Raw genomic sequence first — 19,465 nt, forward strand, 5'->3', positions numbered from 1 at the left:
TTCTCACAGGAGCCAACTTCTCTTTGCGAGAACTGGGTCTTGAAGATGTGACACCCACACATGGAACTTTGTACCGGACCGATATCGGGCTGCCTCACTGTGGCTACTCCATCAGTGCCGGATCGGATGCCGACACAGAGGCAGATGTGGTCATGTCGCCCGAGCACCCAGTGAGGCTCTGGGGACGCAACACCAAGTCTGGACGCAGCTCCTGCTTGTCGAGTCGGGCCAACTCCAACCTCACCCTCACCGATACAGAGCATGAGAATACTGAAACTGGTAAGTGGTGACAGCAAATGCGGTGTCAGCCTTGAGCTCTACCAGGAATGACTCTTCTTACCACTCCACCCTAATCTTCCTTCGGTTTTGTATTGGGAGGTTTTTTATCAGGCTCGATAAAGACACTCTTTTAACAACCCCATGTCATGGCCTTTTGTACTGACCTACGAAGTGTTTGTTAATGAACTGATGGAGAAGCTCCTACTTATTTAGCACAGCGACAGAGATCATTAAGTATCTGTAATACTCTTCCTGCTTTTTGCAGCAACCAAAAAAGCATTTAAATCTCCCCTCCCCTGGCTAATGCTACTCTTATCTTTGCTACAGATTTTTGGGGCAGATAATTTCCTTCTTTTCCTTGCTGGTTCCTTGACAGGAGCCATTTCATTTATGTAAATGGACTGACTGCTCTCTGAAGGAAAACAATGGCAAAATATTTTTAGAAGCGTTTTTCTTTATGCGAAATAGAAGCTGAAGGTCACTGATTTTTTTTATCTCTGTAACTTTGTGTCCCCAGCTGGAGGGATTCCTGCATGCGTTTTGTAGGTCTGTGAACATTTTGGTCAGCACTTCTGCCAAGCAGTGTAGGAAGCAGAGAGGATTTTGATTCAATTGCAGCTTGACCCAGGAGTTCATCCAGCCCTATATGCCTTTGCACCTTTAATTCAATTATAGTACAGTCTGCTTCTTAATATAGCTGCTGCATACAAGTCATCAGGCGCTTGAGCTCAGCACAGAAAGCTGACGTGAAATGACTGTATCTCTTGTTCTTTTCATGCTTTTTGCCACAGTATTATAGTGACAAATGATGATAAGTTTTCCTCTGGAAGCCATGACATGGTGAGACATATACCACCCACATGATTTTATGTTTAACTCCAACAAAATTACAGTAGAAGCTTATTAAGTTTCTGCTCAGAGATAATGATGTATTAGGCAGAGTTCAAAGATAAATGGCCTTCTGTTTAAAGAATGTACAGAGGAATCTTTTTAAATTATCTTTACCATATTTTTTAAGTTTTTAGTGTAATATCTTACAGGCAGACACACAGTGCTAGGTTATATTGTCTTCCTTCTGATCCTTGTGTTTTGAGGAAAAATCAGAGGGATCATCAAGGTCAATTAGAGTTTTACATACTCACTAGAAAACAGCCAAAAGCTTGAACTTCCATCCCATTCTACTCTATCGAAAGCTCTCTCTTGTGCTTTCCATGGTAGTGTGTGAGCAGCTGTGTTCCATACATTTTTTTTTCTATGCCTACTCAGAAAACCAAAATACAGAATTTTAGTTTTGAGGTTTGGGTTTTTTTGGTCTTATGAGAGAAGAATTGCATTATCTGCTGGAGTCTTTTTCACTGGTTTCTATAATGCTGTCTCTACATTTGCAAATGCAATTTTGTTCCTACAGATCACTTACAAAAGAAATTCTATTAGAAACAACATATTAGCCTTTGCTTGGCTTGCCTTTGAAAGGCCTTTCTGAAAGCAACCACAGGCAGTAATACTCATGTAAGGAAAGAGACAACCTTGAACCTCTTCCCTTAAATTTAGTGACACACTAACCAGTCACTGAACCATCATTTCATAGCAATTAGAAAAAGGGAAATAAGGAAGGTGGAGAACATACAGTGCTGTACAAATGTAGAATTAGTTTCTTTGGGCCCTAGGCATTTGCAGTCTTAGATGTTGGGTGTTTTGAATGAGAAAGACTATATCATACCCAAAAGTACAAAATCTGTGTAGCACAAATAAAGTCTAGATCACTATGGTATCCAGTATGTAATTGTATTGTTAATATTGACGAAAAAGAGACAATTCAAAGTGTGCTGGTGGTGAGCTTCATCTGATGCTTAGAGTTCCCTAGGAATATGTCATGGAGATGAGCCAAGTTCAGGTCAGAAAAACCTGTCCGGAACATATTATTTCAATATAAGGATTGCGGTTGAATGGGTAGTATAAAACATACCCAAACAAAGGTTGCAACAGAGGAAGAACGGAAGGATTAAAGAAAAGTCTTAACTGTACACAAAATTTGAGTATTTTCTTTGTGTAATTGCTTAGCACTGATAAAGGTGTGAGAACCCTTTATGCACAAAACCCTCACAGCCTGAGACCTGCTGTTGGAGCAAATGAAGCCTGAGATCCTCTCAGAAGCTTTGTCTGGTAAACACAAAGGTTGCTCTGTGTTTCCTTCCTCTGCACATTAGCAGTGTTACTCTGGGCTGCTAGCTATCACACAGGCTATTTTGAGAAAACCCAGATTTATAGGAAAAATGTTTGCAAGAAGACATGAAATTTTGTTAATGGGAATGTAAAATAACCTAATGCTATGACTCAGTTTACAGGATACCTTTATGAGTCAATATTAATTGTTGACAGTATTGATAGAAGTTATAGCCTTTAGCTGAAGTCAATATGGACTTTATGAACGTGCCATCAATAGAAGATTTTATGGAGCCCATTAAACTAACTTTTCCAATGAAGGTCAACATCAGCAATTTTTATGCTGTTCATTATTTATCCAAAATAAATAATCAGAATTTACTTCTGATGTTTGTAAATCCAAAGCTGTCAAAGGACAATTCTACCAAGACATTTGTTGTGTTCTTAGAAAAGGGGAGATCTGCCTCCCTTGAAAAGCCAGTTTGTTTTTATTTCAGAAATTGTGATGTCTTGAAAGAACAGATACGCTGCTCAGAATGTGCAGTCACGATCCACCTCTCTGTCTTTAAAGAAACCTATGAGGTGCTTTGGTTCCATGGCATATTGCAGTTCATAAATCCCTTGCACAAACAGCTGGCATAGAAAGTCATGTGTAGCTTTATCTAAGGCTTTCACAAAATTCAAGAACGGTTCGGTTTGGAAGCAGCCTTAAAGATCATCTAGTTCCAACCCCTTGCCATGAGCAGGGACATCTTCCACTAGAAGGCTGAATGTTGCCAGGAGTCTGAATTCTTTTTTTAGATTAAGAGTTTGTTTTCACTGAAGAGCTGAGTTATAACTCTGGCATTACCCTGAGCTCAAGTCCTGCACACCTAATCAGCCACAACAGCTTCCCCTCCAGTGGGCAGTGCATTTCGCTCAACCTGGATAGTCACTTTGCAGAGTGAGGGAACAGAGGGTACAGCTCAAATTGCTGCACCTTGTCGGAGGATAATGCAATAATTCTGTGCTGCTGATGTAGCAGGCACTTTATATAGCTCAAGGGTTTTTCTGCAGCATGACCATCTAAGCTGAGCTGTAACTGTGAACTCCCATTAACAGTTCAGACCCAAGCACAGAGGGCAGTTTGGTTCCTGGAAGTCTATCAATGATGTTAGGAGAACCTCTTTCCTATACTATTTTGCACTATTTCTCAGTAACACTGATTCAAGGAAAAGTTCCTGAAGTGGTCATTTGGATTGAAGCCTGGACTTTACTGGCACTACCTTAGGTAACCCTGAACAGGCTTTGTACCGAGCCAGCAATTATTTACTATAGAGAAGAGCACAATGAAGAATGAAGTAATAGTTTTCCAGAAATTGACTTGTTTTGCAGAAATTTAGTCATACTAGGAAAAAAAACCAACTTCTAATCACAAGAATACCATCATAAAAATACAGTACCGCAGGATAATTTATATTGGAAGGCATTGTTGAAGGTCTCTGGTCCATCTCCTGCTTTAAAGCAGGGCTAACTTTGAGGTCAGATTGGGTCACTCAGGGCCTTGTTCAGTTACACTTTTAGTATTGACCAGGATGGAGAGGCCACAACCTTTATATCCTGGTTCTAGTGCTGACCACACTTGTTGTGAACAACTCTTCTCCTAAGAGCTAGCAGGGATTTCCACTGCCACAACTCACGTCCATTGCTCCAACTAAGCATCTCCCAGAACAGTTTGACTCCATCTTCTGAACATCACCCATACCTAAAATAGTTAAAAGGCAGCAGCTAGGCCTCCCTTTAGCAATGTCTTCTACTAGCTGAACAAAGCCACCTGGATCCGCCTCTCTTCATAAACAGTTTGTAGGCAGTTAGGCACCGGAGAAGATAGAGGAGTCTGAGGAACTCCAGTGCTAAAAGTTTTTAAGTGTAAACTAGACAGTAGTCTAGTTTACGAGTTTACTGGCTGAGAATGATCTAGATTAGATGCTGGCTCAGAGTGGCTTTCCATGCTGACCTCTGAAATCTCCCTCTTTCTCCAGTTTCAGTGTCTGTAGCATTGCTGTACTTTCTTTGACTTTGGGGTGATGTAGGACTGTTCAGGCAGGGCTTTGAGCACTTTAGGCTTTTGTACTGCCTAGGGCACTCCTAAGAGATGTGGAGATGGACAGTGTTTGTGTGTAAGCATCCATGAAATGGGCTGTGAATATTTCTTCTGGGTCTATACCGGAGATCTTAACCCAGATCCACCCAAAGTGTTAGGAATCATGCTGGTAATCCCTGAAGAGAAAATATAGATAATCCAATATAAAATCCCTTCCCCACAAGAAAAAAAAAAAAAAGAAAAGAGAAAAAAAATGCAGACAAACACCAACAACAAAAAACTAAACCACTTTTTCCTCTGTCTTCAGTGTGAAAATGAGCTTACTGTTTTATTCAGCACAATCACTGCAAGGTTCCTTTAGACTAGAGTCAACTGCAATTATAAAATTTGTCTTTCTTAAAGTGGAGTTGCAGCTCTTTCTTTTAAATAAAAAAAAAAAATACAGCTTACCTTTCAACTGTTCTAAAGAAGCTGTGTCAAACTAAGGATTCACTTTAGTTGTACTCTGGGCTCAGTGTTAACATCCACCAAGGCACGTAGTTGGTTAAATATGAGAAAGAATAGGAGAGAGGGGAAGCAGTTTTCTTCATTAGCAGGAAAAGTCAGCAGTGATTAATGCTGTGCAGAGTGGAGCTGATGTTTCTGTCTGTCATCATCTCCTCTTGGGAAGAATGTGGGCAGTATCAAGCAGCCAGAAGGGTCTCACAGGCAGGATGATCAACATCAGATGGCTCAAGACAGTTCAACTGATCAAGATGCTCAACTGTGATCTATCATGTAAAGAAATTCTTGCAGCAGAAGTCTTGCTGCAGTGTGACTTCAGTAGACTGAGAGATTAGTAGACACAAACTAAAATTCCACATCTAAGCACCCTTGGAGCCAAAATTCAGGATGCAGGACTTTTGCTGTCAAATTGCACTGTGGGACTTCTTCCATCTTCACAACCCAAAACCATGTAGATAACATCATCCTGCAAAAACTTTTGCCTGCCTTCCATGTTGGTGAAAAGGTTGAAAATGGCACTACTGAACTCAAATCACCCGTTTAACAATTAACTGAATGCAGGTTTGATCACCCCAACATTTCCACCACGCAAGTGTTGATCACCTCTGTTTAGGAAGGGGAGTTTAATCTCAGGGTTCATTTATCTTTAGCTCCATGTCTGAAAGCACCAATCAGTGACAAAAGTGATATAGTGGCTATAGTAATACAGACACTTACTGGTGACAAGATTAAGAGCACTAATTCATTTTGGACCCACATCCTACAAAGAGGAATAATTTTCTCTTCCATCGCATTCCCGTAATTGTTTGTTGCCAAGCTGGATGGGGCTCTGAGCAATCTGGTCTAGTGGAATGTGTCCCTGACCATGGCAGGGGAATTGGAAGTCAATGATATTTAAGGTTTCTTCCAACCCAAAACATTCTATGAATTTTTCATTTAGTCACTACTATTCTGGGTTGTATTTAAATGAACTTTAAAACTGTCAAGCAAACAAACAGCCCAATATCCAAACCTGCTCTCCAAACCTGACTAACTTGACTAGAAAGGTAGAGAATATGTTACAGTTAACCTTTGGTTTCTCATCAAATATATTGCCTTTCTGGAAAATTCTCATAAGCTTTTGTAAAACTGAAGCACAGTTGCAACCAGGAGCTTTAAAGCTCATGTGATAGTTCTGCCTGCTCTGCTATCACAGACTCAACTCTTAGCTATTTTATTTGACATAGTACAAGATTTACAGAGCATTTCTTGCAGTAACCACCACTCTCTCTGCTTCTCCACTGCTTAAGCCATTACTATTGCTGGAAAGAGTGCTTAGGAAACTGCATAGGGTTTGAGGACTCAATAGAACTGAATCTTTACAGAACATATTAGAAATACAGGGGTGTATTAAAGCAGGAAATAATTAAAGACAAGTGTTTCAAACAGGGAACACCAAAGAAATTATATGATTTTATTTTTCCTGGGTAGATAAGAAATCTAACCAGATCAGGCATCTGCTGGCTATCATCTTTGACTTCTCTACTATCAGTTGTAACCTTATTAATTATCAATAAATAATATATTAATAATTTTAACAAGATGTCTCAGCCTGAAATAAAAATTTGCGAGAACCCTGACCACTAAAGATTCATCACCGATTCAGAAGTCAGTGAAGAACTACAAAAGACAGTAGCACACTCAGAAGGTAATTTTCACTAATACCCTTCCTTGTTTCAGCTTCTCAAAACTCTTACACTGCTCCTTTCCAGGTAGGATTTGCAAAATATTCCCCATTTTAATGGCACATGGGGACTGCTTGGATATTGCAATTTACTGAAGCCATCTTATAGAGATATTCAGAGACTTGGTGATCACTTGAAATGTGAAGGCCAGGGGAAGGAATGTGCCTTCAGGCTCTCAAACCATAAAGATATTAATATTCCTATGAAGAATACTGGTCCTAAAAAGGAGACCTTTAACTGTATGACCATCAAATACTACATTCTCCACTGAAAAATGTCTCCCTTGAAGGCTGTTACATCTTCCTTGCTTGTGATCCAACTTTCTAACCACTGACATTCTTGATGATGGATTCCTCATATTTTCTGTCCTCTTGTCTTTTTTTGTCCTTTTTTAGATATTAGCCCTGAGATGCTTCTTGAAAGTGAATAGGTGAGTCACCACCTTACTTCTTCATAAGAGTCTCAGGAAAAGTTTTGCCTCAATAGGGCAGTAAATGGATGGTGTTTAGGACAACAAACCCTTAATCTCTCTCTACTTTCAACCAACTCCCTGCCCACTGGGTATAAAACAGCCTTTCAAATGAGGATGTCACTGTCTGTCAGGAAGGATTCAACCCATTTGAGAGCAGATGGTCCCTTTGGTCACACCACAGAGAGAGCCAGCGGCATCTTTGCTCCCCATTTAAGAAGTGAAGGCACCCAGTAGTAATCTGAGTTTAATACTTCAATTGCTGCATTAGTGATCAGTGTCTTGATTTTGTTCCACAGCAAAAGAATTCCAACTGATTTCCAGGGCTAATTTATCTCATTTCTGGCCTCTTTGTCTCTAGAGGAAAAGAAGTCTTTCCATTTTCTTGTTTTATTATTTTTATTCCCATAAGGTATGTCCCATAGAGAATGTATTTTCTGTATTACTGTAATCTGCATCTGAAAGGACGCTGACATTAAAGCCTTTCTCAGCATTATTCTGCTGTAATGAACTGCAGTTCAATATAGGTTAGTGTGTAGGTTTCACATCATTATTATTGTGATGATGGTGAAAAAAGGCACAAACTCTAGAAACTCATTAATAGCCTGGATATAACAGTGGAGATGGCATGTAAAAACAACACTAACAGGTAAGAATTTACTGTTCTTTTCAGTTACACCATTAATTTTTGTCCTTTCCTTCACCACTTTAAACTGTCTTGTCATGGAGATCTTTTTTTAAGGAAAATTATTGCATTTATTAATATTGCGGACAAGCTGACAAGGATGCCGGAAGCAAATCTGTGCCTTCCATATTCTCATGTCTGTATTTCTGAATTCCCATTTGGACAACTGGATCTGCTTCTGAATCCAGCACACAGAGTATTACTCCACATCTGGTTCAGTCTCCTCCCATGTCCCTTGAGGTATCTGGCTTTGCTTCTTTCAGTGAAGATGTGTCTTTATCCGTAAGCAGAACAAAGTGGGAGGAAGGAGCACATTATTTTTGTTTTACCCATGCCCAGAGGTGCACACTGAGCTCCAAATAAAGGAAAGCATAGCTTCTGCCATGAGAATTTGTTCATTAAAATCTCATTGCTTTATTTCTCAGAGGATTTTGATTAACTTTTAGCAACTTTATTCAATCAAGGGCAGTGATTGAAAATGCATTACTGCCCTAATTCTACAAAGTTTTCAGTGTTTCTTTGGACTGTCCCTAAAAACTTTAATTATATGCTCTAGGGCAGGTTGTTGTTTTCTTTTTTCCATCCCAGCACAGATAATATTGAATCATGTATATAAAAAGAAAACAATAATTCCTAATTTTTTACACAAGCTAATAGTGACAGGACAATGGGGAACAGTTTTAAACTAACAGACAGGAGTTTTAGATTAGATGTTAGGAAGAAATTCTTTACTGTGAGAGTGATGAGACAGGTTGCCCAGAGGAGTTGTGGTTGCCTTATCCCTGGAAGTGTTCAAGGCCAGGTTGGATGGGGTTCTGAGCAACTTGGTCTGGTGGAAAGTGTCCCTGCCCATGGAAGTGGGGCTGTAACTAGATGATCTTGAAGGTCCCTTTCAATTCAAATAAATCTGTGATCCTATGATTACATCTGGAGGGACAACTGGTTTAAGAGACTGCCACACTGAGTACCCACTCCCATGCCCTTGCCAGGGTTCTCCATCCCCATAGTCATCATAATTCAACTGTTCACATTGTCCAGCTCTGATTTATCCCCCAAAAGCATATGATTTAAAGCCTTTCCTCAAGGCTGCCAGCACACAAAGCTCTGACTGCAGAGCTGCTGCTCTGCTCCTGTCCCACATAGAGATGAGTTCAACCCAAGATACAGCAGCAGAAATCCCACCCAACAGAAAATCTCCCTCATCTGGATAAAATAAGGGCCAGTGACTGAGGGTGGTGTAACAAAAACACCTGGGAGCTATTTAAGCCAGCTTGCCAGCGAGGAAGAAGCATTGCCAAGCTCTCTTGGAAATGCACCCCTGTTCCAGCTCCCCAGTGACAACAAGCGCTGTCTTTGTTCACACCAAATCATTTTCTATTGAAGACTTATTTTCTTCTCCAATCTCCAGCATGTTCAAGTACTTTTATTACCCTTACTTTGGGAGGAGGAAGGTAAAATTATGACCAAATTCCAGTTTCCATTTAAATGCGGTTTTGATGCGTATTTCAAATAAATGCAAAACAACAAAAAAAAATCAGAAAAAGCTAGTAATCATCTGCTGAATAAGAAATCTGTTGTTCACCATTTTCTCTTCATAAAAAAATGTAAAAATGTAGGAATCTGAATAAATGCATGCTGAGCTATATAATTGCTGAAATAAATATGTATAGATATAAGATACTTTTTGATTTAGCATAAAGAAGCAGCAAATTATGCCAATCAGTGAGAATCAACCAGTTTTAAAAGAAAATAACTGAAAAGCACACACGCGAAACAAGATTAAAACTGATTATTTAAATCCAGATTCTCTGTTTCCTGGTTTAAACTATGATTACAATTTAAATCAAGCCACTCTGCCACAAATAGTTTAGGCACAATGATTTCTCTCACTTACGTAATGTGCAGATTTTATAGCTGAGAGAGCATCTTGTTGCTTGTAAAGAACATGCATGTACTGAGTCTTAACCTCCAGCCACGTTCTTAGTTTGGTTCTAGTTTGGTTCACATGCTTGAAGGAGGCAAATGGTAATCCTCATCTGAAAGAATGGGAATCTGGAAGCCAACAAAAAAAATTCAAGATGCTTTTTTCTTTTGGGAGTTTTTTGCTTTTTTATTAGGATGGAAATTAAGGTGAGATTCACCTGCAAACTCAGAGCCAGGCTTGGATGCTGATTCCCCAGTAATGCAGAGGCTGGAAAAGCAGCCATAGCCCAAAATTATAGAGTACGAAGGGAAATGCTTCCCTGTCTCTTCTTTGGATAATTACATTCCACTTAACAAAATTCCCTTTGCTCCTGTAGTTGGACAGGGTGTTTCTCCTCCATTAAATTGCTCTAGTTTGCTGCTGTGCTCTACCAAGCAGCTGTTAATGTTCCACCCCAGAGGTATCTGCAGTTCAGTGATGGGTGAAATGATTAAGGCTCACAAGGCACTTGATCATTTGAAATGAAAGGTGCTACATAAACATACCCCATTAGTTTTCTTAGTGCTCAACAAAGCAAACTTTACCTGTCCCTGGTTCTACTCCTTCCTGGCATTTAGTACAAGGTGTTCCCTCTGAAACATGTGCAATTTGCTGGATGCATTCTTCAGCTGTCCTTAAAGAGGCCTGTTTCTCAGACTGATGATTTGACCCATCATATGTTGGAGGACTGCTATCAAATGAGTGCTGTGTTTGTAGAAGTTTGAAGGAGTGTTAATCCTGGGCCACTTCTCAAGAAAAGGAATGTAATGACCTTAGGTATTGTAGGCACTTGCTCACGGTATCAGGAGAGTAGAAAACTTGGCATGGGATCAGTCTGAAAAGAAGAATAGGGAAAGGTCTTCTAGGAATGCCCTCTGATGGAGAGGTAGAGAAGCATGCTAGAAGTTTGATTGATAAAGAGAGTTTGTTTGGTAAAGATTGACTTAAACATTTATGCAAACAGAATAAAAATGCATTTATTTGTAAATTCTATGTCTAAACCAGGCTTGTGACACACAGCACCAGAGGAAATGTGCTCCCCTTGTCCCCTCCCAAGCCACAGTGTCCCTCAACCCCATCTGAATATTTTTGGCTGTTGGCTGACTAGTTCCATTCTGTCTGCATAGGACCCCTTCCACTCGTATGCTGACTGCTCTCAAATCAGGACTCAATTTGCTTTCTTTGGTCGTTTTCCTTATGTGAATGGAGCTGTAAATGGAGAAAGTAGAAAGCAGAAATCAATTCACAAGAACTCCATTGGTCCTAAGGCTGAATGTTAAAACTACTGTGTTAATTGCTGGATTGTTAGATACTGAATTTCTGGGGTTAAAAGGGTAGATATTGAGGTTGTAAGTACATGGAACTCAGTACAATGCTTCTCAACATTTCAGTGGCTATCTAGTGGAAAACAAGAACAGAAGAGTTCAGACTAACTTCTCTCTGTAAGCTCCATGACTATGGAAAAGATAGTTCCCAAAGGAATATTTCAGATGGGATTAGTGCTTTTTCCGAGGGAGATATTTTACCACCTTAGACCAGTAGGTTTTTTTGAAGACTTTCAGAAAGAGCCACTCTGAAGCAAATGGAGCCTCCAATCATTTTTATCTCAGTCATTGGCACCAGAGTTTTGCATTCTCTGTGTCAGATTACAATTGATCTCACATGAGCACAAAAAGTGAGTGAAGATATTCAGGAAGGGTTCCCAAAGATACCCTAGACCCTACCATCTATTATTGTCCCTGAGCAGTACTACAATAGATTTGTGTCTCCATAGACAATGATGAACTGAGTCCTTAACCTCCTTTTAATTCTTCTGGAGTTTCTCACTGTAAGTAATGTTTTCCAAACCTTTAACACTCTCATGAGCCATGTAATGTTTATCAATGTCCTCCCTGAATTGGATTTGGTTAATTCATTCTTGGCTTTGTCTAAAGTTCTTGCCAATATATTTGCATCCTTCAAGAGAAGAATGTCCAGACCAGGTTAGAGATGGGGAGAGGTCAATACCCCTTTTCCCCAGCAGACACAGAGAGCAAATAGATTCTGCAGAGGAATCACTCAGATGCTTTCCTGGAGAAACTACTAAAAAAATCTCTCCCAGAACTGCTTCCCAGATTGATGTCTTATCAATGGTGGCATGTGAGGGTTGAGAGGACAGGAGGGACAGATGGTCCATGAGGTTCATTTGAGCTACAGCCAGACTCAAAGAAGAAAAAGGAAGATTGGTGAATTTCTGGAAGAGCTTATTTCCTCCTTGGACTTAAACAGGGTGTTGAAATCCATCCAACAGACTCTGTAAAGCCTTTGAATTCTAAGAAGAAGACATAGATCTACAGCCTCATTATTGCTTATTCGGCTGTAAAACAGGGCTGTAAGGAAGGAGGGAGACAATAGGGTTTGCTTCCTTCCTGTTTATACCAGTTCTTCTCCAACTGGAAATGTGCTAATATGGCTGTTATGAAATAATTATTTCAGCATTTGCTTCTTTTGGCACAAATATCTGTCTGATCTTTCTGATTCCATGTAGACAGTTACTTTGAAATGAATAATTCCAAATAAATTTGTAGGAATAATTATATTGGTACATTTTCAAGTCTAGATAAGCCTATGAATAGGATTCCAGACTAGGATGAAAAAAAAAAAAATTAGATTCTTTACTTGCACGTTTTTGGAAATAGGCAGACATATCTTCACTTGCAAAAATACTATCTGAAAACTGGTTAGTGATTCTGGTTTCTAATATTTTTAAGTAAGAGTGTTAGGAATTACAGGGAATTCAGAAGGTCACTACCAGGGAGTATTTTGAAAATATCACTGTGCTAGGAAAGTTGACATGGTAAGACCAGGAATTAGGAGTTTTTGAGATTCTGTGTAGCCCTGCAGGGAGTTAGGAAGCAGTCAGTAATTCTCTTTATCATGACATGCCACAAAATCTGTGAAATGCCACTCAAAACCATTGAGATCCCAATCCACTTGGGCAAGAGAGAGAAGAACAGAAGAGGCTTTGTCCATCTGTTGAAGGCATGACCTTGCCCTGGGGTAATTTTTCCTGTAATGATTGTATGAAAGGTTTGCAAGGTGGGTTATTGCAGTATCTGTTCTACACANAATTAATTTCTTGTAATATTTTGCAGCTCTTTGAAACCTCACTTTTAACTATATTTTGATTCATCATAATACATCTACACAGCTTCAGGGGAAAAAAAATCTGTTACATGACTCAGACTCATCCAGCATTTACTTCTCAGCATTTACTGTTTCTTCGACTCAGATTTTGCATTCAGCAACCTCACTCCATTTCCTCCCTCCCTTTCTTCACCTTTATTTCTTCCTGATGAGCAATTCAAACAGCAAACTGTTCCTCTCCTTCATTCCCATCAGTGACTTCATTCAAAGTCCTGCCCATGTTCTTATTTTCTTGGCAGAGCTATATTCAGTGAATGCATTTGTTTCTTTAGCTAGAGAACAAAAATATCTGCAAGCAAACTCATTTCCCTTCCAAACGACTTAGGAAAGTAGTGCTGGGAAGGGGAGCAAAGTGCTTTGTCAAGTGTTAGAGGAACAAGAGAGACATCTTCTCCCCCCCGAAATCCCTCTTTTATTATTATTGGGAAGACTCTGTTAGTCTCTCACTTCCTTGGGGACTAGAAACATCTTGAAAAGATCTTTCATGCAGGCAGATAACAAACTCACTGCAGAGCTGCATCAGAAAGGGAAAAATTACTTGCTAGTAATGATGTTTATCACAATCCTTCCTCCTTTCCCAATACTACAAAGGAAGCTATCTCTCATATAAAGGCCAAGTCTTTTGTCTTTTTTTTTTTTTCCTGGCAAACTACCCATTGTGCAAATTCAGTGAATGTAAGCTAGGCTGATGGAAGTTTTACAGAAAAAGTGAGTGGAAGGAGATGACAGTGTGGGCTGATATGATTTGCTTGAGATGGACCTGGTCTGATAATACACAACATGGAAAATGCCACATTGCTTCCACTTAATAAATTGGCATGAGGGCTGTTCCTGTGTCAGAGAAACATCAGTTAAGCCTGGACCAGATGTTGGGAACTCACACTCCCACTGGACTGAACTCATCAGCAGAGTCCGCTTCGCTTTTCATCACACCAGGACAGGAAAACACAGCTATGTGGCACTGTGAGTTGCTGCTTTGAAGGAGACTTTGATTTCATCTGCTCTGCATGGATGTTAAAAATCTCACAGTGCTTTAATGGAAAGGGTGACCTAGGCTTTTGTGCTAAGGTGTCTTTCTCGTGAGTAAAGTATAGTTAGCACTGAACCAATTGGCTACCATCCTCAACAATACAGGCATCCACATTCTAGAGTAATAACTCCCTGTTGATAAAAGTTAAGAGAAGTAAACGTAATGAAACTGCTGTAAAATGGCAATGTACAAGTCTACAAAGTGATGACGTGCAAGTCTGCAAAGTGTGTGCATGAGAAGCTGCAAGTCCAGGTGGTTCCTTGGGATGAATTTTCATCCCTGTTAATTATATCTGCTTGATATTGCATGCTGTATCATTGGAAGGGCTGGGACTAGACCCCATGACTCTAACACCCAGTCCCAGTCTACGACCCATTTTGAGAGTCTGCTCAAAATGCCACTGAGATCGTCAGGGAATAGGAATTGATCTGGCACTACTGACTCCAGCCCTCTGAAACACTCAAGATATGATGGTATACACCTCTAGCATGGTCAGTCCACTAAGTTTGTGGGACTAAAAAAAAGTTTCTGGCTTTAATAGATGGTATTATTTATTAAATTCAGGGGGAAAGTATCCATCTATCAGTTGTTTTTTTCACAAAGGCAAAAAGAAAATGTATGCCAAAGTGGCTATTAATTGCTTAAGGCCCAAGTAAATGACAGCCTTAAAGCAGGTGTCCACCTAGTAATATTTCACTTAATGTCTCAGTATATGATGATTTAAGTGTCAAGATCAGTCAAGTTCAAGATACAGAACACCTTGTCAACACAGTGAGAATGAAATGCAATTTTCCTGGAGATGTGCTCAAAAACAATAAAATGGTTTAGAGTCATAGAATAGTTTAGGTTGGAAAAGCTCTCTAAAACCATCAGCTCCAACCATTAACCCAACACTGCCAAGCCCACCACTAAACCATGGGTCCAAGTGCCACATGTACATGTCTTTCAAAATCACTCCAGGGACTGTGACTCCACCACTTCCCCGCACAGCCTGTTCCAATGCCTGACAAACCTGTTGGTTAAGAAACTTTTCCTAATATCCAACCTAAACCTCCCTTGGTGACACTTGAGGCCATTTCCTGTTGACCTGTTTGTTACCTGGGAGAAGAGACTGACTCCCACCTTTCTACTACCTCCTTCCTGGTAGTTGAAGAGAGTGATATGTGATGTATATACATATGAAAAAAAAGTCTAACCAGCTACAGAGAGCAAATTGCTGGAGGATTATGATTCAGTCTTCAGTATCCTCCTGTTGCAATTTCTTAATGAACATTTGTAAGAAGTTGTAAAGAAGGAGCAGGTACCCAACTGAGGAACCAACCCAAAGAGATCAACTTTTCCATTTTTAAGAGAGCTCCCTTTTTCAAGAGAAAGATGTTTCTGGTAGAAATGTACATAAATATATGACTTTTTAATAAGGGCATGTAGCTCATTATCCTCTGCAAATTAACCATATCTAATCATATATTTCCTAAAAAATAAAATAGCACATTGCATCTGTTAGTCTTAATTCAAATACAAACCAAGTATGCATGAGTACTGTAGTATAAACTGTTCCATCTGTTTCCATGAATGTATAGTCATGCTGGTCAGCCCCCCACACTCAACAGAAGGGACTTTCACACTCAGCATCTGTCTTCACTGAAGAACTGTATTTCAACTGGAAGTAGTCAAGCTAGAGTAAGAGCAGCGCTATAACTCAAATCCTGGTGCCCATGCTGCCATGGTCATCGTATGTGTATGGCTTTAGGAATACTGGGGGAAAGTCTTTTGATTTTTAGCATTTCTGTAGAATTGATCTTCACCCTAAAGTCTTGAAATTATAAAAGAAATATCTGTCCTTTCTGGGTATACAGAGGGAACTGTGGGAAGGTGTTGGATGACAGGTATTACTTGAGAGGAACAAAATGGTCAATGTCAGCAGCTGGTCTGTAATGCTACCCTGAGTTTCATCCTATATGTACTTCTGAGCAGGTCGCTTCAAATTTATTGCATTGCCAAGTTTGAATCAAGTGGTTTGGTATGTGACCAGGAGGAGATTTACAAGCAACTCTGAAGCTGCAGTACAGGTTAGTGTCATGGGAAAGACAAGTTTCTGTTTTTAGAAAACGTGGATTTGCCATTTAGCCTGTGACAAGGTCACCAGCATTCTCACTTTCTCCTGCTCTTTCCCTCTGGCCTGCACATCTCAAACACTCACACTCACATCAGTGCAGAATCATAACAGGCTCTCCAAGATTCAGTTTCTGCTAATGGATCACAACCAGTCCAATACATCCAATTCATCTACAGGAAGAGGAAATCACAGTCCATGGAGACCATTGTGTCTGTACCGGGGACTGTGCTGGCACAACCTCAGCACTGAAAAAAGCCAACCTTCTTCCTCATGTAGTTACTCACCACTATCGTAGTTTCACCTGAATTCCCCTTCTTGCTCGTCAGGCTTCAGGATTTGTCTCCTAGCAAAACAACTTGCTTTTTGGGGTTTGCACAAACCAAAAATCTGCTTGAGGGGTGAACAGTTGCACCCTGTGCCTGCGAAATGACTCTGATGTCACCAGAGCAGATGAGATTGTGCCATTTTGTGTCTGTGTGCATGTGTGTGTGTTTTGGCCCAGTACCCAGAGGTGTCCCAAGTTCAGCTGTATTAAGCACAGCAGATACATCCAGAGTTTCTGGATACTTCTCTGAGATAATATTTTACCCTCCAAAATCACAGCTCTTTTGTGGATAAATTAGATCACCCCTCTTTGCTCCAGTTATGGACTTCTTTTACACTTTCAGTAACATGGCTATGGGAGTTGTCATATTTGTGACTTACTTCTGGGCAAACAGGGTTCTTCCTCTCATGGCTTGGGCTTGGTTTGCTGACAGTACATCAGAGCAGTCAGAGAAATGTCAACTTCATAAAACACAGCCAAATTCCCGATTTCTGTCCAGGCAGATGTCTTCAGTCATCGCAAGACTAAAAAATCACGTTCTGAAACAGCAGTAATGGTAAGTGCACCTTGGGGACTGGTGACCATCTTTGGCGAGAGGGGGCTGATGAAGAAAGGTGCTGTGGAGAAAGATCTGTCCCAGCTGGCTACCGGTGCCAGCATTGTCATTTTAATTAGCTGTGTGTATATATACACTTGTATAATATACACTGTACCTCTTTATCAGCAGGATGGGTTCACTAAATATATGTCAGCTGAAATTGTTTTAGAAGGAGCCTCAGCACTCAGCTTCCCACCTGTTTCTCTATGACAGCTGGCCAGACTCTGCAAAACACATCAGATGAAAGGCACCGTAGAGCTACAGCACGATACTATTATTACATCTAACAGATGAGCAATCAGATCTGAACTGACCGGGGACTGAGCATATGAGGCAAGAGGAGAATCCTTTGGGGAGACCATTACCATGAAAGTAATACAATTCAGTATTTGTACCAGTGACTCTGAAATTCAACAGCAGTCAATCTAGTACTAGCATCCTTTTAAATATCATCTTTCATTTCTTAGCAAACAGCAATATCCTATAACAACATTAGGACAGGAAAAGGAGGGAGCTGCACAGCAACCAAACAACAGGAGCATAAAAAGCAAAGTCTTGGGGAATTTGTAGGAGTTCTGAAAAACAAAGTACAGGGACAGACTTGTGTCCCTGAGGTGAATTTCAAGCAAAGGGCAAGAAACAGAGACCACCAGTTAGATGGCTGGGGGAAACAGCATTCAGGTAGAGGTCACAGCCCTGCTGATACCACAAGCCGACAATGTTGTTTTCGTTCTCGGGACCCAGCGAGCTAAAAGACAGTCTAGCAACATGCATGGAACAAATCCAAGTGGTTGAACTATGTGAATATCTGTGCAGTGAGCATTTGTTTCATCTTCAGGAGAAATGGGGAACAAAAACAACAAAAAAAGGAAAGAACAAAACCTGCTTTGACCGTTAAAGACAGCTTTAGGGGAAAGACAGTGTACAAATAAATTAAAACAGCTTCCCAAGGGTTTGCAAAGCTTTGACTTGGTAGTGGAAAGACATTGAAGTTCTCTTTTAAAATTTATGTTACTCTATAAGGTTATCTTTTTAAAATGCACAAAGAGCAGCAGGCTATCAATGAGCCTTATGTTGCAATGCACTGATTTCCTGGACAAGCTCAATATCAATAGCTCAAAATCTGTGAATAAACCAATAAACATGGACAGTCGCTGACCTTAAGTGTAACCTTCACATTGCCTCCATGGCGAACAGGAAAAGTAAGCATTGAAAACGATAATGAAAGCTCTTGTTTTAGCTCATGTTAATATGTACAGACAGCAAACCCTTCCTGATAGATTTTCATTTCATGAGCAAATTGCATGAGACTCGTAAGATCACATGGCAAAATGCTGGTTTTGAGAGCCAAGTGTCTCACACCTTAATAACCCTTTAGTATGATGGAGGTATGCCATGAATAAAAGTGTTTAAAGGCAGTAAACTTCACATCAGGAGACTCAAATTCTCCTCTTGCTTCAGTCATTTCTTGTTCCAAATTATTCAGATCTCATTTTCTCTCCAGACTTTCATTTTCTTCGGAGCAATAATGACTCCAACACTATTTTTCTTCCCCCTCTTCTCCCACCCATAATCTGATGAACATGTTCAAGAAAGAAGCATTTAAACTGAAACTATTGCAAGAAAACTGGCAATTTGGAAGGCTACAGCACAGGAAAGCATGGGGTTACTACAAAGTTACTATCTGAGTTTCATATCTTACAGGGAGGGTTGGAGGAGTAGGGCAGGGAAAGGATATAACTGCAGACTCTAAATATATCAGTCAGGTAAACACCAAGAAGGCAGCAGAGGTCTTTAAGCTAAAACATGATGGCAAAAGAACAGATGACTACCAATATTCCAAAAATAAATTTAGATAGGAAACTAGAAATTTTCTAACTGTTTAGAGGATGAGTTCTGGAATTCCTTCCCTTTCAGATTAGACAAGAAAAAACTAGTTTTTAGACAGTGGTGAGAATGCTTTCATGGGATGATGCCTCTTACATTTGAGGGATAGATTTGGTGACCTTAAACATCCCTCTTAATCCCATGGTCCTCTTTCATTTCTGTGTCATCCAGTGCCTGCAGTGTCCTGAATAACATGTCAGGGAGAGTTGTGTCAGACAGGTCATTTCTTCACACCAGCAGCCCCTGTTTCAATATACTACCAGTTCACAAGGCTGAGAGCCACAGCAGTGGTAGCAGATCAAAGACAAGCCATATATGAAGGTTTGCTTCCCATGCAGGAGAGCAGAGGGCTCTTTTAATTGCAAACTATAGCGGACAGAAAGGATATCTCTGCATTCAGCACAGGAATACAGGAATAAGGGAAATTTGAAAGTAGCTTGAAATTAATCTACC

The 19,465-nt window shown here is 40.2% G+C and overlaps 1 protein-coding gene across 1 annotated transcript in view; it reads left to right on the top strand.

Moving 5' to 3' along the window:
• The window catches only part of TENM4 (teneurin transmembrane protein 4), a 603,620-nt gene that overhangs the window by 252,537 nt on the left and 331,618 nt on the right, over positions 1–19,465 (top strand). Inside the window, exon 5 of the mRNA XM_017829261.1 lies at positions 10–279. Coding sequence (XP_017684750.1) covers positions 10–279 — 270 coding nt within the window. The remainder of the gene's footprint in view (positions 1–9; positions 280–19,465) is intronic.

Source organism: Lepidothrix coronata, unplaced genomic scaffold (genome assembly GCF_001604755.1).
Source record: "Lepidothrix coronata isolate B3197 unplaced genomic scaffold, Lepidothrix_coronata-1.0 Scaffold161, whole genome shotgun sequence".
NCBI classification, from domain to species: Eukaryota; Metazoa; Chordata; class Aves; order Passeriformes; family Pipridae; genus Lepidothrix; species Lepidothrix coronata.